The sequence below is a fragment of the Cebus imitator genome, unplaced genomic scaffold (genome assembly GCF_001604975.1).
Source record: "Cebus imitator isolate Cc_AM_T3 unplaced genomic scaffold, Cebus_imitator-1.0 Scaffold179, whole genome shotgun sequence".
Lineage (NCBI taxonomy): Eukaryota > Metazoa > Chordata > Mammalia > Primates > Cebidae > Cebus > Cebus imitator.
Genome location: NW_016107494.1, coordinates 2,262,353 through 2,290,236, shown reverse-complemented (window position 1 = coordinate 2,290,236; position 27,884 = coordinate 2,262,353). Strand labels below are relative to the sequence as shown.

Sequence of the window (27,884 nt, the reverse complement as noted above, 5' to 3'; positions counted from 1 at the left end):
ACTCAAAGTGGTAGAAAGAGTTATTTGTGCTCTCCTTAAAATATATTGTGAAAAATGTACAAAGATCTATTGGTAGATTCACTGTATCTCATGTTCCCTATTTTCTTTCTCAATTTTACACATCTTTCTGGGAAGTTGCCCCCATGAATAAAAGATGGCATTAATACATTCTGTCACTATCACAGGATATTATTCTCTTCTTCAGGTCTTCCATGTATACTTCTTCCCTACAGATGGTGGCAGGGAGGTCTGGGTATTCCATCCTGTTAACCATTCTATCCACCCCAAACACACAGCTTCCTTCTACCCTTCCATTCTCTAATCCTACATCTGTCTTGGCTTTTATCAGTCTATTCTTGCACAGCCTTCACTTATGCCTTTCCCCCTATATCTAGGAGCTAGCTATTTACCCTACCCCTCCACATGTCTCACTTGCTATTTCTTATCACACTTTATACTCCCTTAGAAGTCTGAATACATGTTTTTAAATGAGAAAATAAGTTTAAAACTAAACTCCTGATTTATGGACTTTGACAATACACTTTTCCCCAAATTTGGTGGCTGATGGAGTACTTTCTCTGTTGGAGATATTATTTTATTGTGGAAAGTTCCTTATATGGTGTTCCTCTCTACATTGGGACCAAAGAAATAGGGATAAATTCCAACTCAGCTTCTCAAGTAAGCAATTTGCCACATTTTTCTTATTTCTTATATATGATTCAAAACTAAATTCCTAATTTAGTTTAAAAGTTTACTGGCTTGTCTCATGTCAGAAGCTTTTTCCTGGTCACAACAGATTCACAATTAGTACTTGTCTTATGGAAATTCAACTAAATGTGTTTGCAGTGGGCTAGGGTGGGAAAGGGAAATAAAAAATACTACAGGTAATTCTGACCACCACTGCACTCAATGAGCAGAACTGACTGTGAGATGGGAATCTCAAGTTCATGTGGTCGGTCTCAGTTCCTCCATGAGTAAACTCATAATGTTAGCAACTTACTGAGCTGGTTGCCTTTTATTTTAAAAGACACAGTACACATCGTTTTCATGAAACATCATCCCTTATACCTACTTATATGTAAGCTGATTACTTCATTAGGTGGCTAGTAAAATAAATGATAAACATTCAAGAAAAAACTGGTTGCTCTGGACTCAGAGAAAGTTTATCAGATGTTACTGTGCTTCTCTTTTCTAAGGCACTTTCAAAGTTAATTTTGATTATATATGCAATTTCACTCTTCTACAGAATGTGAATGATAAAAGGAGCTATATGAGTTTGGCAAAATGTTAGCTTTGCTGTTTTCTTCCTTCATAAGATATTAAAAAAATTAGTATCAAGTGTTTTTGCATAACCTGAAGCAACATTACAAACAAAAGAGTTACGAAGCTTCTTACTTTAAGTAGGACCTGGGTCACTGGCTATACTGTTTTAAAAGAAAGGTGTTACTAAGTCAAAGCCAAATAGGCAGAAGCCAAGACCATAGAGTGGAGAACTTTAACAAGCTTTGTCAAAAAAAGTAGGGCACAAGAAGAAATTTGTCAAGTCTTGAGGCACCTGGGTTAGAGGTCCTGGAAAAGGTGGCAGCTGCTCGCTGGGCAGAGTACCTGTGGGAATTTCATTACCCACTGGCAGCACCTACAGACAACGAAGGGAAATTCAAGTCCATGAGCACTAAATAGTAAAGACTGAATACTAAAGAGCAAATCAACTAATCTGAATGGACAAACATAAGAATAAAATATATCTCGTTAAGGCATGTTTATCACCAATGTTACACTCTGGTATCTGTCTTAAATAAAGGGTATGACAAATAATGATATTAATATCAGGGTTACTATATAGCTATAAAATGAACAGTAAAATACAGTAAAAAGTTGTTCCTTAGGAAAAACAGAACAAAGGCTGTATGTACATAAGTGGCAGTGTCCAGATATTCTTGAGCTACTTATTTGGTACAGTATTTATCAGGCTTTTGCCATGCAAAAAAGATTTTCTGAGAAAAGAAAACAGTAGTTGGTTAAGAAATAGCCAACGGGCAGGTCGGATAACAAAAGGCATCAGAAATCTTATACTATTATCAAGAATTTCTATTTTATCTGAATGAAGATTCTGCATTATCATACTATAAAAAGAACCTCATATCCATGAAATGCAGAAAGAGGGCTGAAGCATACAATACAGTGGACGTAACACAGCCTTGTTATTTGGAGAAGGTGGCAGAACAAGAGGAAATCCACCACAGCATTAATTAGATAATACATTCCAGTTACTTCAGTCCTAGGATTAGGATTCCTCTGTATCAATTTCCTCACTAACTTCCAATTTTTTATAAACTTCAAACTGTACAACTGTGGAATCTACAACAAAGCCAAAAATTTGCTTCATTCTCACTGAAACGAAGATTATGAACTGCTGTTATTATGTACATTTTGCTAACAGATGCATTTAGATCCCTTTTGGGATAGAGACTTCTTCAGTTTGTACCAATTCAGAAGAAATACCCATATTTTGCCCAATAATTATACATTCTTGGAAAACTGCAGCACAATTAACCCCCAAATCCTGCCACATTTGAAAAAAAGAAAAATCTCATGTTCATTGTATACATATATATACCCTCATATTGCCATCAATTTGTTTAATAAATACTATATAAGCCAGGTACCTTTATAACTATGTTTCTAACTTGCAAAGCTGAATTGAAAAATGTACTAATCAGGGAGGAAAAAACTGGTCATATTTATGTAATTATTTTATAACGAGAATTTTACCGGAGCCTTAGTTAAAGGTGGCTTTGTGGGAGCAGTTCCAGGTTTCACTCCTGACGTAGCAGTACTGACTGGGGTAGAAACTTGCCCAGGTGTGGCCACTGGTGTAACTGGCAAAGCAACTGTTCCTAGTGGTAAATTAGTTGGTGGTAAGCAAGTACTTGTGGTAGAAGTCAGGAGTTTGCTTGGTGCAACAGCAGTAGTTGGGATGCCTGGTGTGACAGTACTCTCTATGACTAGTGATGTCTCTAGTGAGACAGAGGCATGCTGAGCTCCAGATGAGCTGTGTTCACTGAAGAGAGACCGCAGCTTTTCTTCCAGAGTCTTTATGTCATCAATCCCAGGAGCTTTGGGTTGTGTATCAGAATCTATTTCAGGACAATGAGTATGGGGCTGGTTGGGAAGCAAAGCTGGTTGAGGCTGACTATGAATTAGTGTCTGCTGTACAGCAGGCACATTGGCAACAGGCTGTACCAAGGGTGGGATACTAGGTACCTGGGGTAATAAAGGTGTAGAAGTAGGTCCTGTTACTTGGGGAAGAATAGGAGTAGAAGCCATCGCTGATGGAATGACCAAAGGATGCACCCCACCAGGCTGATAAACAGAACTAGACATTCCTGTTCCAGGAGAGGAAGAGGAAGATGGTGCAGAAAGGGACAAAGCCAATCCAGTTGTACTGTTATGAGATGTCTTATCTAGTGAATGTGCACTAACTACCACAGTTTCAGCTAAAGTAGGAGTAGAAGTACTACTGCTAAGCTGAATGGATGGCTGTGAAGCTGTGCTTGGGAATGAAGTGGTGGTAGAAACTGATGTTAATGTGGCTCCCACAGTAGTGCTGCCTGCTGCCTGCTGAGAGACTACAGCTGGAGACTTAGCACCTGGGATAGCAGTACTGCTCCCTGCAGAGGCTGAAGTTGCTGAAGCTGTTATAGAAGGATGCAGTGCTGTACTAGAAACAATGCTCTCAGATGTGGATGTGGCAACTTGAAGTGATGGGGATGTAGTAGATATTGAGACTACTGCAGGTATTGTGATACTCGAAACTACACTGGAAAGTACTGGTGATTCAGACACAGGTGGTATAGGGAGACCACCTGAAGTTACCACACCTGTGCAGGTGGCAACTCCAGCAATCCCCTCTTCAGTGGGCACTGTAACCTCAGACTGAATTATTGATGTGGAAATGTCATTAGGAGCGCTGCTTGTTGCAGGGACTGGTACTGTGGGTGCTGTAGTGGTTGGGACTCCAGCAATGCTATTTAAGAAAGGAGGTACTACTGGAAATGTTGGTCCTGTATGACTAAAGTTTGGAGGTGCTGTATTGGGTCCTTCTGTCATTTGGGCATGTCTAAGTTCAGAAAAGGCCTGTTGTAGACTAAGTGATGATGCAGAGTGAGACAAGTTCATTCCAGGGCTTTGAGATGTAGAGGCAGCAACTGCAAAGGAAAACAAAAAAATAAGAATCAGCCCATTCTAAAAGAATGGATTCAAAAGATTGTCCCCACTAGCCCAAGTCAGCTCCCATAAATATCTATTTTTGATAAAAAAAAAATGCAGTAACCTTAAAACATAGACAATATACTAAGTATAGAAATAAATACATACTACAATACCTATTATACAGGCTATATCTACATATGGCTGTCCTTTTTGGCTTTTTCTGTAATCCTCTCTATTCTTCACTATTTCCCTCTCCCATATGTTTATCTGTTGGTGATAACTTCAGTTTTCTCTTCTTTTTTATTATCTGTGTCATCGTAAATTACTGCTTTATGATTAAGCTTTCAACATAGCAAAGGCACTGTAGAATTTACATAACAATGTGGCAGAATCAATTCCTTACCTGTATCTGATATTTCACTGGTGAAAAGTTTTGATTCTCGTAATCGACTTTCTGGCACAGGACTAACTATAAACCGTCTTCCAGCAGAATGAACAACTTGAGTTAAAGAACTGGTAGGAATGCCTGGTCAAAAATAAACAAATAACTTAATAACATTATTATTATAAATATTGTTAGAATTCCTTACTGGCACACACAACTGCTTTTTTTTTTTTTTTTTTTTTTTTTTTTTAGCACAGTCTCACTCTGTCACCCAGGCTGGAGTGTAGTGGCGCAATCTCAGCTCACTGCAACCTCTGCCTCTGGGTTCAAGCAATTCTCATGCCTCAGCCTCCCAAGTAGCTGGGACTACAGGGGCCCACCACCATGCCCAGCTAATTAATGGTTTCTGAAGTCAAAGGTAAAGACAAACAAGAAAATAAACTCACCTATCTGCTGTGGCATGGAAGATGCAGGAATTGGTTGTTTGAACTCTCCTTCCAATTTCTACAACAAACAAAAGTGATTAAATGCATTCTCAAATGCAATCTCAATGACTAGGAGAAGCAAACTGCCTGCCACATGTGAAGAGAACATAAACGTTTGTAGTCAGTCATGGGTGTCAGGTGATATCACTGGACATTTTGCATAGCAAATTTAGCACTATTAAAATACTTTAAATCAACAAAGCTTCACTATGGGAGTGGTGAACCTACCTGAGAACCTGAAAAACCATAATCATCCTTTCCCTGTAGATTCTCCAATCCCTGGTCACCCTCTGGTTCCACGCTGACATCCTCACTGAGCATTTCATCAGCTTTTTCAATAATTTCCCGCACTTGATCCACAAATGACTCTCTCTCTACTGCTAGAATAAAGTCATTGTTCACCTGTAAAAGAAATGTGATGTCAGTCCAATTAGTGTCATTTCTCAAGCTTTAAGTCATTCAACTATCACTTTTATGACTCCTATCCTATCTGCATACTTATCTATATTTATTTTGTACTCAAGTTAGCTCTTCACTTTAAGAACTTTAGTATCTAGTTAGACATAGCCTAGACAAAAACATCCCTAAATCACAGGTTGAGTGTGCTGGTTTTATTCACATTGAAGTAAATCCATAACTTTAAATAAACATGGATTACAAAATACGGCATATCTGCCTAGAGCAATGGATATTAAGATCAAGTACTAAGGAAAAACTTAGAACTCCAAATGCAGACATACCATAATTGTTGCTATCTCCTCGGGGTTGTCACCATCTAGGTCAAATTTGAATGTAACCATTTTCCGATTATGAGTCTCTAATTGACATTCTACTACTCGATCTCCTTTATTTGAAACCTAAAAAGAAAACAGGTATATCATCTCTGAAGACCATATTCAGCTTTACTACCAAATTTCTGACAAGCAATGCAGATTAGCACTTGATTTTATGTCTAAGGAAGGATAGTGTTATCACTGTTTCTTCGAGCACTAGTACTTTGTCTCTTAAACTGGTAGCAAAAAACACCTCTGAGAAGATGTCAGCCTTTGAGCTACTTACTAAAACTCTATTCTTTTTCTAAAAGGTAAGTAGTGCCTTATCATAGAAATATAGAATGTAAGAATATCATTTAGCTAATTATAAGATCCTATACATTCATCAATTCATCTAAGCCTTAAGAAATATTTAAATGATATGAACTGCTGGCCCTATCATAGCTTTATGAACTACATTTTCATTTTTCTAAAAATGTGATATTCAAGTCAAAGAGATTGTTAGGATTAAATGAGAAGAGTACTATATAAATTATCTGGCCAGGTGAGGTGGCTCACGCCTGTAATCCCACTACTTTGGGAGGCCAAGGCAGGTGGATCACTTGAGGTCAGGAGTTTGAAACCCGCCTGAACAATATGGCGAAATCCTGTCTCTAATAAAAATACAAAAATTAGCCAGGCATGGTGGTGTCCTAGCCACTTGGCAGGCTGAAGCAGGAGAATCGTTTGAACCCAGGAGGTGAAGGTTGCAGTGAGCCGAGATCATGCCACTGTACAACAGCCTGGAAGACAGAGCGAAACTCTTCTTAAAAAAAAAAAAAAAAAAAAAAAAAAAAATTAGCCAGGCGCAGTGGCTCACACCCATAATCCTAGCACTTTGGGAGGCTGAGGTGGGCGAATCACAAGGTCAGGAAATCAAGACCATCCTGGCTAACACGGTGAAATTCTGTCTCTAATCAAAATACAAAAAAAATTAGCCAGGCATGGTGGCACGTGCTTGTAATCCCAGCTACTCAGGAGGCTGAAGCAGGACAATTGTTTGACCCAGGAGGCAGAGGTTGCAGTGAGCTGAGATCATGCCACTGAACTCCAGCCTGGGCGACAGAGCAAGACTCCATCTCAAAAAAATAGAATTATCTTGGCCAGGATGGTCTTGATATCTTGACCTCTTGATATGCCCGCCTCAGCCTCCTAAAAAAAAAATTATCACACAAAGATAGTTATCTCTATTTTATGAAGTGAATGGTTTGGATTTGATGACTTCTAAAATCTCTTTCAATGTCAAATTCCTTTAACAAGATGAAACCCATAAATCAGGTATATTTACATTCAAAATTCTTAATTTTGGGCGTGAAGTTTTTTCATGTCGAGAGCGACTCCTCACAGATTTTCGGTAATGCCGTTTTGTAGTTCTTCCTTCATGTCTTCCACTGGAAGATGGGACATTCTCATTGCCATCACTCATACCTGAAGCAACATCTGAATGTGCGCTTTGAAATTAAAAAAAAAAAGTTCAGTTTATGAGATTTAAAGGTGTGATATTTTGGAGTTTCATACCATCCTATTTACCAGTCAAGAAAGGAAAAGTCTAGTTTTAAGTACCTGTCTATAGAAGAAGCCAAAGTGGTAGGCTGGGTAGTTTGTGGCTGTGCTACTGGAACTGGCTCTGGAGGAACAACCTGAGAGACTCCCTGAGTACTCTGTAAATCAAAAAGATAATTGAAATCTTGGTAGTAATATGTCATTCACTATCCCCAATAATCTACTTATTTTTTTTCTTATCCTTCCCCACTAAGTCCTAGAAGCACTAAATTTACCAGTAAATTCTCAATATTCAGCATCTAGAGACAAAGGTCTTAACATTCCAAAGGAACTTTCTAAAGCTAGTCTCTGTTATAGACTGCATGGTATGAGGTCAGCCAACATATTTTCTAGGCAGTGTGAACCTACAACTTGCCATGCAGCCAGCATCTTACCAGAAGTGTGCAATAAGGCAGGCAGAGCAAAGTACAAAGATAAATTCAGATCTTTCTCCTAGCAGGGCAAAAATGATTGCTGAGAGCACAGGAGGATAAGATACTCTTATGACTGCCAATAGAAACAGTTTGTGAAGGGACAAGAATAATGGCTAAAGTTCTAGCTAGAGAAGTGAAGTGCTAATAGGGTTAATTAATCTTCTCCAAGGCACACTCACTTCCCAACAGAACAGCCAGTGGAAACAAGGACCCCACATTGGCATTTCATTCTGCTGTAAGAAAAAGTCATTCAGAAATTAGTTTGACATAGTCTCCAAGTAAGTTCTAAATGAGGAGAGCCTATGTTTCCTTCTCATTTATCATTTTTATCCAGTTATATATATGTTTTATAGATAAACATGCAGTAATTCCATTTACCTCCAAAACTGCTTGCTGGGAGGATGTAGTGGGCACTTGTGCTAAACTCACTCCTGGCTGGGACACTTGAACCTGTCCTCCTACACCACCAATAGGAACTAAAAGATTTGATTCCACATAAGGCTGCACAACTGTGGGAAAGTACCCAGGTGTAGCCAGTACTTCTGTCGGCATGGGAGGGGACAGGACTGTAGAATGGATGCAAACAGAAGCCACGTTGGAAGGGGGAGCAATATTTGAATCTCCTGGGTATTGTGGTGGCAGTCGAGGTGGGAAGCCCTGTGACAGAAATGAGGAAGGTAAGTTAGAGCAGGTTGGGGTCATTAAATTAGCAAAACAGCAAGACATGAAAAAAAAGAAAAAAAAAGCACACAGCAAAGAAGAAGAGTAGCCAATCTCTTTCTAATAATCTAAAGGGGATATAAAGACCACATTCTTGAAGTAGTAGGTTGGTTCCAATAGGAGAGACAGGACTCTACAATAATACTTTAGATTGTTGGTTGTCTCCACCTAGAGATGATTTAAATAGGAACACAATTTCTTCCTAGTCAATCTTATATGGAAGAATGCAAAAATTCTTCCACATAACAGTCATATCATGAAATGCAAAAATTCTTCCACATAACAGTTATATCATGAAATGCTAATCTTCCCAATCTAATCCCTGAAGCTTTTTGTTGATACTATGTTGGCTATTGTATTTATTCTACCCATATACGTAAAAGTTACCAGGTGTACTATTAACCACATCTAGCACTCAATCAGCTTACAATGAATACCGAGAGAACCATTTTTCTCTGAAGAAGTGTCTTAAGAAAAATGGATCACGTATCATTGAACATCATTGACTCAATCCTTTCTCAGAATTTTACTATTTTAGCTTTTCTAATTGACATTTGTTATTGCTAGTTATTCTGACACTCAACTATAAGATTTCCATGTTCTTGATGGTCTACTAGGATCAAACCCCTCTTTTGCTAGCTAACACAATACCTGGTACAGAACATCTCCAGAGGAAAGTGGAACCTCAGCAGCTTGTCCAAGGTTAGCTGGTATTCCCATGGACTGAACTGCTGGTTGTAGGAGCTGTGGGTGAACCTGACTTGGCAGCTGAGTCACAGGCTGCAGAAGGGTTGGAAGCTGACTAGGAACCACAGTTGATACCCCTGGGATCGCAGCTGTTGTAGCAGATGAAGCCAACGTGAGCAGAGGCTGAGTAATGCCAGCTGCCATCGTGATGGGAAGGGGTGAGAAACCTGTCTGAGTTGTAGATACATGGGGAGTTGATATGGAAATTTGAGAGACAGGGTACTGCGGGAGTAAGGAAGTAGGGAGTGGCTGTCCCACTGGAAGGAAATGAGCACCAGAGTGGACTGGAACAACTGAGGGTTGTGTCGCAACTGGGATCTGAGGTTCGCCTTGGATAGTTGGTACTGGCTGGGAAACTGGAAGCTGGGAAGGTAAAGAAAAAAAAAAGAGACAGGCTTTAAAAAAAAAAAAAAAAAAAAGCAAGGCTGCCAAAAGCAAGATTTATGTATTAGCCAAAAAGAAGGGGTGGGAGGACCAAAAACCCTGCATACATTAGTGTTAATATGCCACATAAGAATATGAAAAGGAGAGCAGGAGACAAAGAGGCTAAATAGACTGTTACTATCTACACTTTTTGTTGTAGAAATATTTGCTAATGCTTCAGCACTTGGCAATAAAAAGTGGACCCTTCCATAGACAAGGGGTTTGCCTTCTTTTCTAAATAGCTTTATTGGGATATATCTTATATACCATAATACTACCACTAAAGTTATGACTGCTATTACAGTAGTTACTGAAATTCAAATGAATTCCTTTCCAGTGGAATTAAGACTTTATTCATATTATTTCTAAAATTCTTAAGTCTAACGTGGCTATACAGAAGTTGGTATAATTCACATATTTTACTGATTCTAGGATGCAGTCATCCCTTTCCATTACCTGATCATTTTGACATGTGAGAAATTGGGATCTGTCTTATAACTGATGATGTGGTACATAAAATGTGGTACATTTTAAAGTTGATAGCATCCCAGATGTGATGAAACATTAGAGTAACAACACACTGTGCACACACATGCACAACAGTACTCAAAAATAAAGTTGAAAAAAGGTCATTCAGAAGAGCATACCTTCTACAGGTACTTTTCAAGTGATTAGGACTACTTAAGACAAATAAAAATTCCACATAGGAGAATTTCCATGACTTACTACTCTCAGTAGACAACGAAGGAGGAAACAGTGCAGAAATATACATGAAAATAAAGCATAGTTGCAAACCCAGAATAGCTGACACAATTCCAGGGACTGTCATAGGTTCAGTTACCAAATCACCTTTATTTAACCCATTACTTCTAATACCTGTTAAATTGATTTTGGACTGGTAAGACTACAAGTGAAACTTTGGATTGTCACTGCTGTCAGTAACGTACCCATCTACATTAAACAATGCACATGCACAAATGAAGTGATTTTCATTTCATTTTTGCAATGAGATTAATCTACTTCAAGGGTTGGCTACCATTAGAAGAAAGGATAGAAGTCTATTCACATGAAAGGACAAGTTACATGGAGATCCCTTTCAGAAATTAAGAGTACCTGTATTTTTTTTTTTTTTTTTTTTTTTTAAGTTTACCTGTTTTCCAGCTGATACTTGAGGCAAGACTTGTGGAGCTTGAGGCTGACTCACTGGCTGTGCAGTCGTGGCCTCACTGGAGGTTGATGTCTGTGAAAGTGAATACTGCACTGTCTGTTGAGGAGCGGCTGTCTGCTGTATTCCCTGCTGCTAAGAATAAAATACAATGATTCAGTTTTATTTCAAATCAGTGCTGTTTCTAAGGAAGCATGTTTACCTAAAAGCCTTCAGTGCCTGTAAATAATGATGATTTTAGTAATCAAGACCTGCACAAACCCAAATTCATCAATTTCCATTATATATTTGTTTTCCCTCTGATGTTCTTTGTGATGGTGCCACCAGGAACAATTAACCAATGTTTTAAAACTCGAGTTACCATTGGCTCTTCACCCCAGTATCTCCCTCACCCCAACAGATACCATATCCAGATAGTTCCTTTCCCCATCCCATCCCTGCCATTCCCTTTTCCCTATCTCTTGACATCAGCTTTCACTTTGGCACCTATATTAGATAGATTCAGTTGCTTCCTTTAATCTTTTTTCCCTACCCTATTTTATCAACTGTATAATTAATATGCTTGAACAACAGCTTTGATTATAGCTACAAAGTAGTGAGGAACGCACTGGACTTAGAATCAAGAGACATTTTCAAATGTTAGCTTTAACATTTATGAGCTGTTAATAACTTAGACTGCTTATTTTATTACAAAAATGAAGTTTCTCTTTTTGAAACAAGGATATTATTATTTAACTCAAAGTGAGGCAAAGGGAATGACACCTAGGAATCTACTATGTACTAGGCATGGAACATAATTATACACCTAATTTAATGCATGGCATGTAATTGTACCCGAATACTAAATTTTATAAAAAGCAAACAAAACAGGACTATGACCCCTAGAGTACTACCCCTTCTGGCTAACAAAAATTTGAGGCTGGGAGCAGTGGCTCACACCTGTAATCCCAACACTTTGGGAGATGGAGGCGGATGGATCACCTGAGGCTGGCAGTTTGAGACAGCCTGACCAACATGGAGAAACCCCATCTCTACTAAAAATACAAAAACTTAGCCGGGCGTGGTGGCACATGCCTGTAATCCCAGCTACTCGGGAGGCTGAGGCAGGAGAATCACCTGAACCCAGAAGACGGCGGTTGTGGTAAGCCAAGTTGGCACCACTGCACTCCAGTCTGGACAAGAAGAGTGAAACTCTGCCTCGAAAAAAAAAGAAAAAGAAAAAAAAAAAAACTGAACTTTACTGCTGATTCTCAAGTTCATCTAATACCTAATTTAAATTTTTCTTTAATACAACATCTGCTTGTAATAAAAATTTTACCTAGCATATCAGATTATAAAGTTAATGAAAATATTCCTAATCCTGTTCTCCAGAGGAAATCACTATTAGTGGTTTGGTATATAACCTTCATGGATTTTTTTCCATGCGTTAAGTGGCCATTTTCACATAGTTTTCTTTTTTTTTTGTTAAAATAAACAAAAACATGCCTTTCCTATACATAGTGTTCTATAGTATACTACTTTCATTTCATTTCTCAATGGCATCAATCTCATAATGATAAACACTTTGGTTGTTTCATTTGCTACTTAAAGCTGCAACCAATAGCCTTCTATATATGTGCTGGTATATCCATACAACTAATTGGTTACTGCTGGTATAAAGATAAGCTATTTATTTGTACATTTATTATGTATCTTGCCACCTTGATAAGTGTCTTAGATTTTGTTAGATGATAATCTACAAATAATATTTTTGCTCTTCTTCTATCAATTAAAATCACCAAAAGAATGCTAAAATATCATGGCAACAGCAGTCATGTTTGGTCTATTCCTATTTAATTATTTCTGATAATGTATAATTATTTTAACTTTTAAGAAAACATTATTTTCTGCAAACTAAGATATATCACATGTAGCCAACTCTAAAGCCACTCTGAATATAAGCCAATTAATTTCTCACCTGAGAAAAAGGAACTAAAAAACCAGAAAACTTTTTTTTGCCAACTTGAATATATTTAAACTTTAAGGAAGGTGAATGAGATATCTCTAATTATCTAACTCATTAATTTATATGCCTAAATAAGACTGCATATTAAATATATTAATCCAGAAACTTTGCTGCCTCTCCCTCAAACTCTTCACAGGTAAAGACACTAGCATCTTTACCTTCATTGAAGCTAAATAATAAACTTTCCTGAAGTTTTTTGGCATAACGTAACATGTTCCCTCTGAGTTGCGTCTTCAGGCAAAATGTACAGCAAAAAGCACCGATTTATATAACATTAAAATAGCTATAATTTTTTTTTTGCATTTCTCTTACAGGTTATTAATGTATCTCTTGTATTAACATCTTAAAGAGATCTTTAAACCAGTTGTTTAAAATCACATACAGTCCTCAGAATAGTAAAGTCACATTGCTGAGAATAAGGACTAAATCTATGTTTAATCTATTGCTTTAAACAACAACAACAACAACAACAACAACAATTCTGTCTGATGTTCTCAATAAACATTTCCAACTACATGGTCTAAAGTCCTTGCAGGCACATTTGTTCTCACCTGTTTTGATTGATTTCATTAACCTTTTTTGGTTTGTTGTTGTTCAAAGGACAGTGAAAGCCCTGTAATATGAGAGTGCGATAAAGGTTTGAATACATGGTGATTCTCCTCTTTTCTAAAGGACAGAGGAAGAATCCCCATGTTATCTTTGGGCATATGGTAATCATATGCTCCCGACTCCCAATACATCCTTCTTAATTCAAAACTATGCTCATATCAAAATTTAGACTCTTATCAACTCTTTCCTGAACTTATACCTTCACATATCAATGTTCCAGTTAAACCAAACTAAAGGCACATTTGCTTCTGTCCCATATTTTTCTATCTTTGGGCCTTTTACCTTGCTCACAGTATAATTTTTTTCTCGTCTGGCCTAGAATATTCTTTATTTCTACATCTGAGTCTTACTTATACTCAAAGTCCATTTCGAACGCCTCCTTTTTCCTAAAGTCTTCCTGATATCCCCTTTCCTGCTTGGGAGAGATGTTAATTTCTTCCCTTTTTGGGACATAATCAGGTAGCAGTCAAATGGTAAGCCACTGTGGAATTAGACTATTTGCATTTAAATTCTGTTTTCACCTCTTATAAAAGCTGTAAGTTTGGATAAACTACTCACCTTCTCCAGATCTCAGCTTTCCCACCAGTAAAATGGAAATAATTATGGCATCTACACTTACAGGGTTCTTAAAGATTAAATGAGAATGTAGGTACAATGTGCAAAGTTTAATATTAGCTATTATCCTTATTTGTTTTGTAGAAATTTACATATATATTTACTATATTATTTAAACTCTTTCCAATTAGTCATATCTGGTCCATCTTGGTAGACCTTCAGTATCTGAACTCAATTAGGAAAGAAAGCTGAAAGGACTGTCAAAAATGAGCAGTTTTATCGACAAATTATTTCATTCTTTGCTTAAGATAACTGAGAAGCATCTATGCCAGTAACCCTTGTATTAACATCTTAAAGATATATTTTAAACCAGTTGTTTACAATGACTAATGGTTAATGTTATATCTTACAGCACTTGGGGAGAAGTGGCACGTCTGGGTATGCCAGAAGTACATGGTAATCTGCTGTGCACAACCCCACTGACTAATAATCAGCACTTCAGCCAAGCAGGTATGATCTAGCTTAACAGTTTAGCATCATGCTTTGCCTAAGCTTGCCCCATGAAACCAGTTCAAACAGCCTTTAGTAGGGTAGGTATTTCACAACTTTGGTTCCCCCTCTGCTCTTTTTTTTCTAAAGATGGGTCATGCTCTCTTGCCCAGGCTGGAACGCAGTGGCACTATCATGTTTACTGCAGCCTTGAACTCCTGGGCTCAAGTGATCCTCCTGCCTCAGCCTTCCAAGTAGCTGGCACTGTGTCTGACAAAGTTCACAACTCTGTTTGCAGTCAGAAAGTTTTTCAGCAGAGGCAGCTATTTTTGGTACCTCATTAAGATCTGGCATATCACTATAACAGATTCTTTATAAAAACACACAAAAAAGCAATTCCTTGTTTACTATGTTTAAGACACCCATGAAATAAAGTAAGTTTTATCAAAAGTACATTTCTTTCATCACTATAATAAAAGATATGGTTCCCTAAGGTGGGGAGGGGACCTTAAAGTACGTAAAACAAAAATCCTGTCTAAAAATATACTATACATACAGTACAAAAAGTTTTCAACCTTTCTTTTTTAAAATGTAGAACTCCAGTAATTAAAAAAAAAAAAAGACAGATTCTGGGGTACTTTTGCAGAATTATTAAGTCCCTGTAGAACTTTATTTAAAATGGACAAAAGAATACTATTCTAGAAGTCTTGAATTCTGGGTTGTAATTTGCAGCTCCCTTATTATCTAGTTGACCTTGGAGAAGTTAATTATTCTACACAAATACACGTCCTATATATACTGAGGACTCAATTTTATGATTCTAGAACATATGCTATAAAAGTATCTAAAACAAAAACATCAATGAAACAAAAATTAATTTTTGTTTCTTCTGCAGGGATAGCATTTAGCCATATTTTTTTCCCCAGGAGGGGGAGCTACCTAATTCTTTTAACCTGACATTTATGGTACTGATCTCTTCTCTTCTCATACTGTTTCTCACCATAAAACTCAATGAATTATTTTATTATCTTCATTTGGTAGTAAGTATACATATATATATATCCTCAAATACAAGCTATATAACAAATTCCTTTGGAAAAGGAAAAACAGAGCACATACAATTAGCTCAGTTTACTGGTGTTGGTCTACATCCAAAGATAAGCAGTTAGGAGATTAGTACTCAGTACTTCCATTCTCAACTAACTTTATGTGACTTGTAATTTGCATTCTAATTAGAAACTATTAATAGAAGAAAACAGATTTTGTTAAGGTTGGTAAAAATACAACTACTTTAATTTAACCAGTCTTGTTTGGAAGAAGGGACAGGTGCAAAACAAAGCATGTAAGTCCCAGTCCTTCAGTTCTACAGAGGTACTGATCACCGAGCAATGCATGTATAACCAAACTAATCAATTCTTTCTGTAGAAAGTGCCTTTAAGTGATTTTTATCTTGTACAAGCAACACCTGATCTTAAACCAGTATTGAATGGCTACTTGACCATATGTTAAACTGAAAGAGGGCCATTTGTAATTAAGAACTGAAAACTTTGTTTCAAAACTAAAAACTAACAGAAACGGAAGCCTTACAGTTTGGTGACTAAAAAACACACAAGGGGAACTTTCTTTAGGAAGTTTGTATTATATACATGGTGGCTACAAATTTAATGTAGAACAGCTAATAAGTATTCAATTAAGACAAAAATGCATTATTCCCTTGCAAATAATTGCTATTAACATTAGTGATGAGCTATAAATATTTAATTTTACAATTACCAGTTTTACTGTTGGATGTATCAGGATTACACTAATCTCTTGAATTCCTTAACTTTCTGAAACAATCCCCCCAAAACAGAGGTTAAAAATATTTAAATATTAAAAAAAATATATTTTGGCTGGGCAAGGTGGATACCAGCACTTTGGGAGGCTTAGGCAGGCAGATCACTTGAGGTCAAGAGTTCAAGACCAGCCTGGCCAACATGGTGAAACCACATCTCTACTAAATTAGCCAGGCATAAGTAGAACACAATACAAAAATTAGCTGGTTCAAGAACTGCTTGAATCTGGGAGGTGGAAGTTACAGTGAGCTGAAATTTACACCACTGCACTCCAGCCTGGGTGACAGAGCAAGTGTCTCAAAAAATAATATTAAAAAAATAAATGTTCCTGAAGTAATTGTTCTTAGGTTTTCATTCAATCCTTCTTAGCATAAAATCTGACATATCATTCTACAGATTAGAAATAATTAAAAAGAAGTGCAGGATTAGTAAAGGCACGCACAATGAAGGTCATGACAAATCACTGCTGCAAGCAGTGGGAAAAAAAATGACAAAATGATCATATGTAGACAAGTCATAAGTAGAAACAAACTGATATTCTTTGTATTGTAAATTATATGTAGAATGCAGGCCAGGTGAGGTGGCTCATGCCTGTAATCTCAGCACTTTGGGAGGTCTAGGTGGGTGGATCACCTGTGGTCAGCAGTTTGAGACCAGCCTGGCCAGCATGGTGAAACCTCATCTCTACTAAAAATACAAAAATTAGCTGAGTGTAGTGGTAGGCACCTGTAATCACAGCTACGTGGAAAGCTGAGGCAGGAGGATTGCTTAAACCTGGGAGGTGGTGATTCCAGTGAGCCAAGATCACACTACTGCACTCCAGTCTGGGTGACAAAGTAAGACTGTCTCCAAAAAAACCAACCAACCAAACAAACAAAAAAAACCAAAAAAACAAAACAAAACAAAACAAAACACACTGTAGAATCTTCTTTTAAAAAGATAATTACATCAGTAATAATGTATGTCTACTAAATTGTTCAAAAGTACATGAACCAAAAGAGAGTTTTCTAAAATGTTACTCAACACAAGACATGTAACACCTCTTAATTTTCCTTTCAAAAACTTAGCAGGCAATTTGCATCACAAACCACAAAAGTTCAAATAGTGTTCTGGCCACTGCTAATTCATAAAATGTTGCAATGCATTGTTCTCACCTGCTGAGGATGTTGTATGGGTTGGGAAGATGAAACCCCTGTTAAGCTACTTGAGGATGGCTGACCCTGGCTCTGCCCCTGTGCCTGAAGGAAAGAAGTGAACACAACAAATTAGAGAAGTCCTAAATTAAGTGTACAGAAGTCAGGCTTTTGCAATGAATATTTAAGCTCCTCAGAGTTTGCTTGATCAAAATGAAACATTAACCTGATTATGTAGGGGAGAGGCCGCTAGGTTATCTTTTGTAAGAAAAATTTAGAGAAGGATCATTCCACACAACATATTCTGATCCCAACCCATGCAAAACCCACTGATAGTGAAAAAAATTTGTTATTAGAAATATATATTTAATATGTATGTAACATAGGAACAAAGTAGAAATGCTATCAATCAGAAATTTGTCTGAAAAATTAATGAAAAAAGGTATTTAGTAATGCTAATTTGGTAATGTTTCTTGTAGTGCCACGATGACTTTTTTCAAAAGTGTCAAAAAATCTGTTATCATCAACTGCTAAGAACCTAGGGCAATCGCTGCCAACCAGGGGCAATTCTGCCACCCCAGGGGGGGCACTTGGCAATATGTGGAGACATTTCTGGTTGTCAAAACTGAGGGAGATGGCTGCTACCTAGTATTTAGGAGGTACAGACCAAGGATATTGCTAAATATCCTACAATACATAGAACAGCCCTCCACAACAAAGAATTATCCAACCTCAAATGTCAACAGTGTTGAGTTTGAGAAACCCCAACTAGAGTGTTCTGATTATTGAGAAGTCCAAATTAAAATAAATGAGAAACTGAGAAATAAATGCAGGACTATATATAGATACGTTAACGAAACGAAAAGGCTTCCACTTTTGTCATTCCATTTCAGTTTAGAAGGGGTTCCTTAAAGCTTACATAGATATATCACATTCCACTATTAAAATAGTTAACTGCAGCTTAACTATTTTAAGTGTTGAGTTTGAGATTGATTCCTCTGTAGCATGTCTATAAATTAACTACCTGGTATCCGAAATTTTACTTTGGAAAGTCTAAAGGATAGTTACTGGTGATACATCAATATTCATAATAGGGGCTGCAACTTGAATACTGATATGAATATACTGCGTGCCCATGTATAGTTTTCAAGCTTCTGGATCTTTTTGTGTCTTAGTACAACTCTAAGTAATTGATATTTTGTGCACATTTTGGGATTCGTTTATGCCCCTGAACAGGAGAACATAGCAAGAAAGTAGGAAGAACAACACATAGTACTTTTTAAAGGAGTAGAATATGTGGGATATTCAAACATTTTCACTATATAACTATATAAATTCCATGTAGATTTTACAAGATATACACGTTTGATAAAATACACCAAATGAATATATAAAACAGTAAACACTGACTGTACTTTTGAATTCTATTACATTTATTATATTGTCTTTACTTGCTAAGTGTGTATATGCTCATACACATACATAAATTAAATTTGTTGAGAAAAATACAAGGCCTGAGATGTCTAGTGTTCCTTAGCTTGTAACATATCCCAAATTCTTGTAACAAAAAAATAAGCCCACAACCCACTAGACTATTAGTTGCTAGAAATTAGAATCAGTCCTTAATTTTATGAATTAGCATTTTATTTGGACATATAATAATACATAGCAACTTGCTTGACTGATACCAATTTAAAAAGATATTTTCATTTATTAAGGCAAATTCCTAAACTGTTTCCTTTTCTATCTTTTTTTTCTTCCCATAAGATATATTTTGTTTTTATATCCTTCTACACTAATGAAAATTCCGTGTATTAATACTACTCCAAAAAAGCATTCCCTATTTTCTATGCTTTATATTTTACAGAAAAAACAATTATTGTTGTTTTTTTTTTTAAAAACTTGTTTAGAGGAAGAAAATAATACTTAAGATTTGTATTCCTAAATAATGCTGGGTCAACCATACATTACATACACTTGCATTTTCACTACTGGTTTAAAGTAACATGCATAGGGATAAAAGTCGTTGATTTTGATGAATGAATAAATTTCTGGTTTTTGTGTTTTTCCACCAGTTTGCATAGATAGGTAGATCAGTGAGCTTCTCTCGTATTTTGTTTTTTAATACATATATGTAGTCACAACCCCACAAAGATGGGGAAACTCTACTGATAAAATTAAACAATATTTCTCATAAATTCATGATTCAGGGAATGAGGGACAAAAAAATTTAAATGTTATGGTGCATAGTAGGGTGGTTTAAAATAATTGTGCAAGTTTTCCTATAACCTGTGGATGAAGTGCAGATCCTCCTGAAGAAAATGAGGCAGTTAAGACCTGCTGAGATGTAGTTCCTTGGGGGAAACAGAAGAAAAGTGGGGATTCCTGTAACACTGTCTGAGGCAGACGGATAAAGGGTAATGAGACGTCAGAGCCAAAAGATGCAGCTGCTCCCCCTGTAGGGGGAGGTGACTGAAAATCACTGGGGTCTGAAGAAGTGATTTGTGAGGAATCACTGGAATATTCTGGGCTTCCTATTGGCCAGTTCTGTCCGATAGGCTCTACCACAGAAACGGTCAATTCTGGGGCATGGTAATTATGCTTTTCTTCAGACACAGGCTGCAGGTAGCCATGTAATCCAACTGATTGAGGAGGCAGTTCTTCTTGATTCAAGTCCACTGCAACCTGTCGATTTCGGTAAACACGCTGAGGTAAAATTCCACCTCCTTCTCCTGAAGAGGAGCTTGGTGTGTGAACATGAAATTCAAATACACAGTTGCTTCTGCTCTCATTGTTATGAGTTAACACAGCGGGTGCAGAATGAGGAACAAAGACAGGGTGAAATTTCAAACGTGTAGCATCTGTACTGATAGGTGCAGAAATACTAGAGAGGGGAGATCCTGGACTCAATCCAGAATCTAATCTTAGATTCTGAAGGTGTCCTACCAGGAAAGCCTGTCCAGATGGAAATTCAAAGACAGAACTTGAAGTAGGGCCCCCTTGTACTGGCTTCTGTTCAGGTATCTGTTTCATAGGACTTGACAGTACTGGTGAGTTGTATGGAATGCCCTCATACTGTTCTGCCACCCGGGCCTGGTAATGTACCCCAGCTAGATACACTGCTTCCTGAGGAATAAAATAGTGAGCTTCTTCTGGAAGTACTAGTCCAGGTCTATAGTCACCGTAAACTTGAGATGGTTCAAACATAGGCTGGACCTGTATCTCACATGACTCTCCAGTTACTCTACCAGCTGTAGTACCCATCATAACTACAGCCTCTGGTGTCCAGTTAGTTGGGCTGCCACCAGGTGGAAGAAGACTTTGACCAACAGTCCTCAGCAGGGGTTGGAAGTGGTGAGTTTGGGCTTCCAGGAAGGAGGTGCTCTTACGCCGCTGGGAAATGGCTACTTTCGGTGGGCAGGTGGGAGGTGGTGAAAAAGAAACTGGACGTTCATGAATAGTTGGGAAAAATATCTGTGATTCTGGGTATGTTGGGGTCCCCCCATACGGATGCGCCATGGACTGAGGCTGTATCAACATGAATAAGACAAGTAATTCATACATTCATATGTGAAATTACATCAGACATGCACAACTGGGTAGTTTTGTGTAACCCTATGAAATGGTTACACCAAATTTATAGTTAATAAATAAATAACAATGCTTCTGGAAATTATGTGCATAGTAAAAACCCATTAAATACATCCAGGGCCAATGAAATCAATCTGTGGGCTCTTTGCTTTAGATAAGAGCTGCTTTTCCATAACTCTCCTCTCTCAAAGGAAATGGAAGAATTAAACTTTGTAAGTAAGTATTTTGTTTTAACCTACATTTAAAGGTTCACTCTTAAGCATTAACGCAAATTATACCAACAAAAAAAGAGTTAAAGGAAGAATAAGAATTAAAAGAAGGCATAAAAACCTGACTAGTTCCATATTGTAAAAAGTATGCTTTAAGCTACTGAATTAACGTTTCCTATATTCTTATTACCCTGTGATATGTTAGAGGCCTTCAGTGTTATTTTCTTATCAATTAATAGTATGCCTTCTAAGCAGAAATCAGAAGAGATTTTTGGTGGACAGTAAAAGATATACAATTTGACTAATGTCTTTCTCCTGTCTATCCCAAACTAGATATGGTTAATAGGTTTTTAAATATATATATATGTATATGTGTGTGTGTGTATATATATATAATTTTTTTAACTACGTGAAACATGTTCCAGAGTTAAATCAAAAATGTCCACTTTTCTGATCCAAAATAAGAGTTGCGTAACCATGAATTTTCATTTTTCTTTTTCTGAGATGGAGTCTCACATTGTCACCCAGGCTGGAGTTCAGTAACGATCTCAGCTCACTGCAACCTCTGCCTCCTGGGGTTCAAGTGATTCTCCTGCCTTAGCCTCTAGAGTAGCTGGGACTACAGGTGCATGCCACCACGCCCAGCTAATTTTTGTATTTTTAGTAGAGACGGGTTTTGCCATTTTGGCCAAGCTGGTCTTGAATTCCTGACCTCAGGTGACCTGCTCGCCTTTGCCTCCGAAAGTGCTAGAATTACAGGCGTGAGCCAACAAGTCCCACCATAACCATGAATTTTCTGATTCTGACATCCTGGTGTTCAAATCAGCTGAAAAGCATAATATAAATGGCAGCCAATTTTATTTGATAGAACTTTTTATTCAAGAAGCAGCTGTAGATGTAAGACTCTAAATTTAGAAACACAGCTTGCCAAATGCAAACAACATACACTGTAATAATTCACTATCATGGACTCTCCCTTTTAAAAGAATTCAGTTTCATCCTTCCATAGAGAAGATCCTTATCAAGTTGACAAAGTAGATCAACTGTTCACGATAGCTAAAAGAGGATTTCTATTTTCAATCAGAATGCTCATTTTATTGTTATTTACTCATGGTATGTCTCAAAGCCATAACACTGTACACTTCATTCTCCTAAGTAAAATTCTGAGAAGTCTAGGGTTGCTAGTTCAGAAAGTTAAACTATACTCTTTATTTGGAAAAGCAGCAGCAAGGACCCACATGCTTAAAATAATTTTAAAAGATAGATCTTAAGAAAGTCATACATACTATATATGTATCTAATGTATTCATTAGAGCTACAGTCCCACCCTAGTCAACCTAAGGAAAAAATACTTCCATGGGGGAACATTATATACCCTTTGGTTTGCTGACACATCACCTCACATAAATGATTAAATTAAAATAAACATCCTCTCCGAGGTTATTCTTTGCTGACTGAGTTATCAAAAAAAAAAAAAAAAAAAAAAAAAAAAAAAAAAAAGAACTCAACCAGTTTCAGTAGTGTCTCCTCAGAATAAAGTGAGGAGAAAAAATGCTTGGGTAATGTTTAATAAAATTTGCTTTTGATTAAGGCAATGATAACTTTAAGATTAAGTAATATTTTTAAAGCTAGAATATGAAAATAAAAGAATTTTATGTCAGTAGCAGATAGGAAGATATAATAAAAAGGAAGATATAATAAAAGGTAAAGTTTATTGAACACATGCTGGTATGTGCCAAGGACATTGTTAAGTATTCTCTCTCATTATCCCCTTGCTTTTTATCCCCCCTTAAAGCTTATTACAAAAATGTTTCCTATAGGAATAACTGGTATCCTAGAAGCATAATATAACCAAGTTTAGTCCTGTTCTTTATTCAATTTTAATTAAAATTCTTGATGCCTGGATGTATTCATTGGTAATAATTGTTCATTTGTCAGAAGTTTACAGTTACATACAGTACTGATAAAGAGGGAAGGCAGGCTGGAGCGTCGGTGCTTGCGCTGGGAGGCAGAGTGCATAGGCAGGACACTCTCCAATGCTTTAGAAAGCTTTTCGGCAAAAGTTTCCTCAGGGGCAGTCCGAAGGAGGGAAGGAGAAAGAGGTGCAGACAGCACTGGTGGTGGGGTGGAAGGAGCACTGGGAGAGATGCGGGACAGAGAGGGAACAGCAGAAAGATGGGGAACACAAACCGACATGCTACGGCCACGACGAGGCTAAACAGAAAATAAACACACACATGAAAAACACGGTACTTTGAAAACAAAATAACCAAAAGTACAATGATAATAGGGCATAGTTGCATAAAGAAATGTTCCATCATCTCCCAATTCCACAGAGTCAACTTTTTTTTTGAGGAGAGCTATAACTCAACATAGTACATCTGACAGATCACAACTATTCACAACTATTCTTTCTACGTTGTCAGTCAAGCACAGGTTTTTTTTTTTATGAATGATCATGATAACAATCAATTATCATGCTAACTATCTAAAATAACACCAAGTGTTATGAGTGTATGAATTTAAGAATGACCAACTGACTGCAGGGTGCAGACAGGGAAAATGAGGAATATTAGCTTGCAAGTTTGGCAAACTGAAGATTCAACAAGAATGAATTCTATTAGTTTAAAGTACATTAAAAGATACAGAGAATTTTAAGATTGGATTATTTTGCAAGAGCTCTGGAAACCTCAGAAAAAGATTCTCATTTCTATTTTAGAAGACATGAGATGGAAAGTTGTTGGCTCACGGTATTTCTTATACTTGCCACTCGTTACTTGTAAAGTTAAAAAGTCATCACCTACTAGGAAAAAGTTTAGCTTTCTAGAAGACATTCACAACTGGATATAGAAAATAGTTTGTATTTTTACAAAGTAGTCAATGGGAGAATATCTTCAATCTGAATCTCTAAAGAATAATTTAGGCAGAGTGTGGTGGTTCACACCTGTAATCCCAGCACTTTGGGAAGCTGAGGCGGGAGGATCACTTGAGCTCAGGAGTTCAAGACCAGCCTGGCCAACACAGTGAAACCGTAGCTCTACTAAAAAAAATACAAAAATTAGCCAGGAGTAGTGGCAGGTACCTATAATCCCAGCTATTGGGGAGGCTGAGGCAGGAGAATCACTTGAACCCAGGAGATGGAAGTTGCAATGAGCCAAGATCATGCCACTGCACTCCCACTGGGGAAACAGAGTGAGATGCTGTCAAAAAAGGAAAAAAAAAGAATAACTTAGAAAAAAATTCAGGCACAGGGTTTAATATAGCTGCAAAGCAGTATGACCAACACTATAAAGGATGTCTTGAGTAAGAATGTTATTGTTATTTTTCTTTTAGATGTTGTGAATTATGAAACTATGTTTTCTTTTCTAAAACTTGGCTTCCTAGAATGCTTTGGGCCAAATCTGTGGCCCACCAGGAGGAAGTATTTAAATATCATCATATGATTATTTAGTTTCATTCCTGTTTTTATTTTTCTTCAGCCTTATTTCTTTTATTCTAATTTCTAAATTTTCACTTATAATGTGTTTATATTCTTGTAAGCCACAATATGTTCCTCTTAAAATGAGACAGGAATAGGATTATAAAATTTTTTTAATTCTCAATAATTCTTTAATAATTCTTCATAATACCTCCATATAATATTGTCATTATAAAGCAAGAACGTCTGCTTCTAGAGCATCAATAAATATAGCTATATAAGTGGCTCAAATACTTAATAACTTCATGTCATTCTACTTGCTCTTCTAAAATAGAGACCTAATGTTCCCCCATGATGAGTATATTCAAGAGAAAATAAAAAGAGTTTTAGCAAAATCTAGTTATGATAATTTAAAAAAATCAAAGGTAGAAACTGACAAGAAGTGCTGACAAGTAATACTCATCAGAACACAGAAATATATTTTCTGTGCAGTCTTTATAAAGTTCTTCTACCCTACCCCTCATTTAATTATTTTAAAGAAACTAGATTGCTAAAAAAAAAAAAAATTAGTACATTAGTTGTTTTTTATTTGTGTTACTGTGGCCATTCATCTTCAGACCTAGCCAAAGCAGGATTAAGCAGACTCTGAAACAAATGAACATGTTTTATTCCAAGCTGTAGGATAAAAAAATCAGAACAAGCAGAAGTATTTTCTTAACAGAGAAAGATTTTCATTTAAAGAAGAGCAAGATTTCCACAAAGTTTAAATTAAAAGCTTTCTGAGAAGGAGGGGAAAATTGTCTGCTTAAATATTTCACTAAACAAGTGCTATACAGTGACAAGTTACTTATTTTCTAACACCTTTCAGAAGCAGATGATGTATTTTATTTTCCTCTGAAGTCAACAAAAGAAATGGGGTATAATCTGATGATCCACTTTAACATTCTCTGTATGAGAAGCAAGAGTGGCTAATGTAAAACATAGGATAATTTGTGTGTGTGTGTGTGTGTGTATGTGTGTGTGCGTGTGTGTGTGTGTACAAGCATAAAATGTTTCAGGAAATCATTTCCATAAGTTGATTCTGAAAATAAATCAGTAATAAAACAGATACCAACTAAAGGGAAAAAGCAAAAGAACATATACTGGGGAAGGAACTTGTGTCCAACATAGACTTTAAAGGCAGGAACACACACAGCAACCGATGATTAAACAGAAGCGCTAAATTAAACAGTCATTCAAATAAAGGATTCCCTCTATCTGGGGTACTCACATGCAGCATTCTATAATGGTTTGAAGGTCTTACCTGTGTTTTGTACAATAGGGAATCTTACAGAAAATACTTAGTAATTATTTTAACAAGCTTTTGAAAAACTCTCCTTGCCCCACCCACAAAACATTTATTTGTATATCCAGCTTATGTTGCTGTGAATGGTTTCAACTCTTAAGTGCTAAAGAGAGCATTACCTTTAGTAAAAATGCAGTCTAGTCTAAATCTTGTACATAGTTGCTTCATGCAGGCAGTTTAGCTAATGCCCACACATTAATGTGTATATCCTACTCTCTACCAGAACTACTCTAATTGTACTCTATAGTAGCCCAATTTTTTTTTAGAGATATAGCATTTTATATTTCCTACTTCAGACTTATACTGCTACTTGGTGTGTACAAATAATTTTAATTTAGCAGACTATCCATTGGCTCTTACTGTAGTATTACATTCTCTTAAGCATTTACTTACCACACTTGAGGGTGGATAAACCCCATGGGGCTGAGATTGTGCTTGGACAGTAGAAGGTATATGCCCTGGGACTGTGCCTGTAGAATGTGCCTGTTCATGTTGGGAACCATATGAAACTGTCTGTTGGCTGCTCACTCGAGATTCTGTGAAGACAGAAGATCCTTGACCACTGTCAACCGTCCCATCAGCTAAAGGAGAAATGAATCACCCCAAAAAAAAAAAACAAAACAAAAAAAAACAGAGAGAAAAGACAAATCACAAAACAGAGGTTCACATTTTCTCATCATATTTTAGACCTATTATATTAGGGGTAACTAGTTATTCTTTGCAGAGATTTGAACTAAATAAAAAATGAATTGTAGCCACATTAAGTCAATTTCTGTATTTAAATAAGGAAACCATATGGAAAAGTCTGAATGTCTTCTTTCAAAAAAATTCTGGCTATCACAGAATCTTATCGCTTGAAGAGTAAGGGAAACAAAATGGAACACTGTAAGCCTTAAATTTGACACAGCTTTCACAGTCTTAACTATGGAGGCCTGGAGGTTCTCAGTATTAAATAGGTAATTAAATTAATAACTAGTGTTCTTATTACCTTTTAGTCTATACACCATCCAGTTTTGCTAAAAGAGCTCAACCAGACTGATGGGTTCAATTTTAGTAGCCAAGCTTGCTCGTTCTTCATTATTAATTCTATTTTAGTCAAATAAATTGTGAAAAGTAGAAATCTACAAATTCAAACCTCCAAAATGTTGGAGCTTGTAAAAGTATTTTATATCCTAATCACATTTCCTCACTACCCCATCCTTCTATTCTCCTAGTCATGAACATTAAGAATAAAAAGAGGCTAGGTGACAACCATTCCAAATTCTGTATAATAGTAGGATTCGGAATTCAAAATCAAAAAGCCAGTGCAAAATAACAAGCTAAAAAAAAAAAAAAATCAATTAAGAGAATCATTAGCATATCTGTCCACTTCCCAAGATACGTACATAACACAGATATACTGGGTTGCTGGTACTGTAGTTGTTGATGTTGATCTGCCTCGGGTTCTTCAGGTTCTACTTGTGTGGAAACTGAAGCTGAAGTGGTAGAAGCAGTAGGTATGCCGGTGCTAGCAGAAGGGAGCTGCTTGATTCCTGTCTGGGAAGCATTTGATTGTTCTACCTGTTGTTTGAGACTGCTCTCTTCCTGCTTTTTTTTTTCTTGCTCCTCCCGTACCAACTGCCGCTGTTCTCGTTTTCTCTTAATTAACGATACTCTGTCTTTGATAGCTTTAGCCATGGTCTTGTGATCACCTTCACAGACATACCCAGACTCTACCTACAAAATAAAAGGGTATATTAAGCAGTAGTATACTGAAAGAAAACAACACCA

The 27,884-nt window shown here is 36.9% G+C and overlaps 1 protein-coding gene across 27 annotated transcripts in view; it reads right to left on the bottom strand.

Annotated features, from left to right (window-relative positions):
- Window positions 1-27,884, bottom strand: part of WNK1 (WNK lysine deficient protein kinase 1) — a 143,941-nt gene that overhangs the window by 20,801 nt on the left and 95,256 nt on the right. For 8 of the 27 annotated variants that reach the window (XM_017545447.1, XM_017545450.1, XM_017545449.1 and 5 more), the window contains exons 7-21: window positions 27,500-27,830; window positions 26,508-26,695; window positions 19,841-21,079; window positions 17,573-17,656; window positions 10,911-11,060; window positions 9,242-9,700; window positions 8,249-8,527; window positions 7,458-7,555; window positions 7,183-7,345; window positions 5,823-5,939; window positions 5,311-5,484; window positions 5,044-5,101; window positions 4,616-4,738; window positions 2,773-4,208; window positions 1,556-1,636 (exon numbers count right to left, since the gene is read on the bottom strand). In XM_017545447.1, coding sequence (XP_017400936.1) covers window positions 1,556-1,636; window positions 2,773-4,208; window positions 4,616-4,738; window positions 5,044-5,101; window positions 5,311-5,484; window positions 5,823-5,939; window positions 7,183-7,345; window positions 7,458-7,555; window positions 8,249-8,527; window positions 9,242-9,700; window positions 10,911-11,060; window positions 17,573-17,656; window positions 19,841-21,079; window positions 26,508-26,695; window positions 27,500-27,830 — 4,980 coding nt within the window. The remainder of the gene's footprint in view (window positions 1-1,555; window positions 1,637-2,772; window positions 4,209-4,615; window positions 4,739-5,043; window positions 5,102-5,310; window positions 5,485-5,822; window positions 5,940-7,182; window positions 7,346-7,457; window positions 7,556-8,248; window positions 8,528-9,241; window positions 9,701-10,910; window positions 11,061-17,572; window positions 17,657-19,840; window positions 21,080-26,507; window positions 26,696-27,499; window positions 27,831-27,884) is intronic. The other 19 variants (XM_017545458.2, XM_017545457.1, XM_017545468.2 and 16 more) reach the window with 14 other exon arrangements.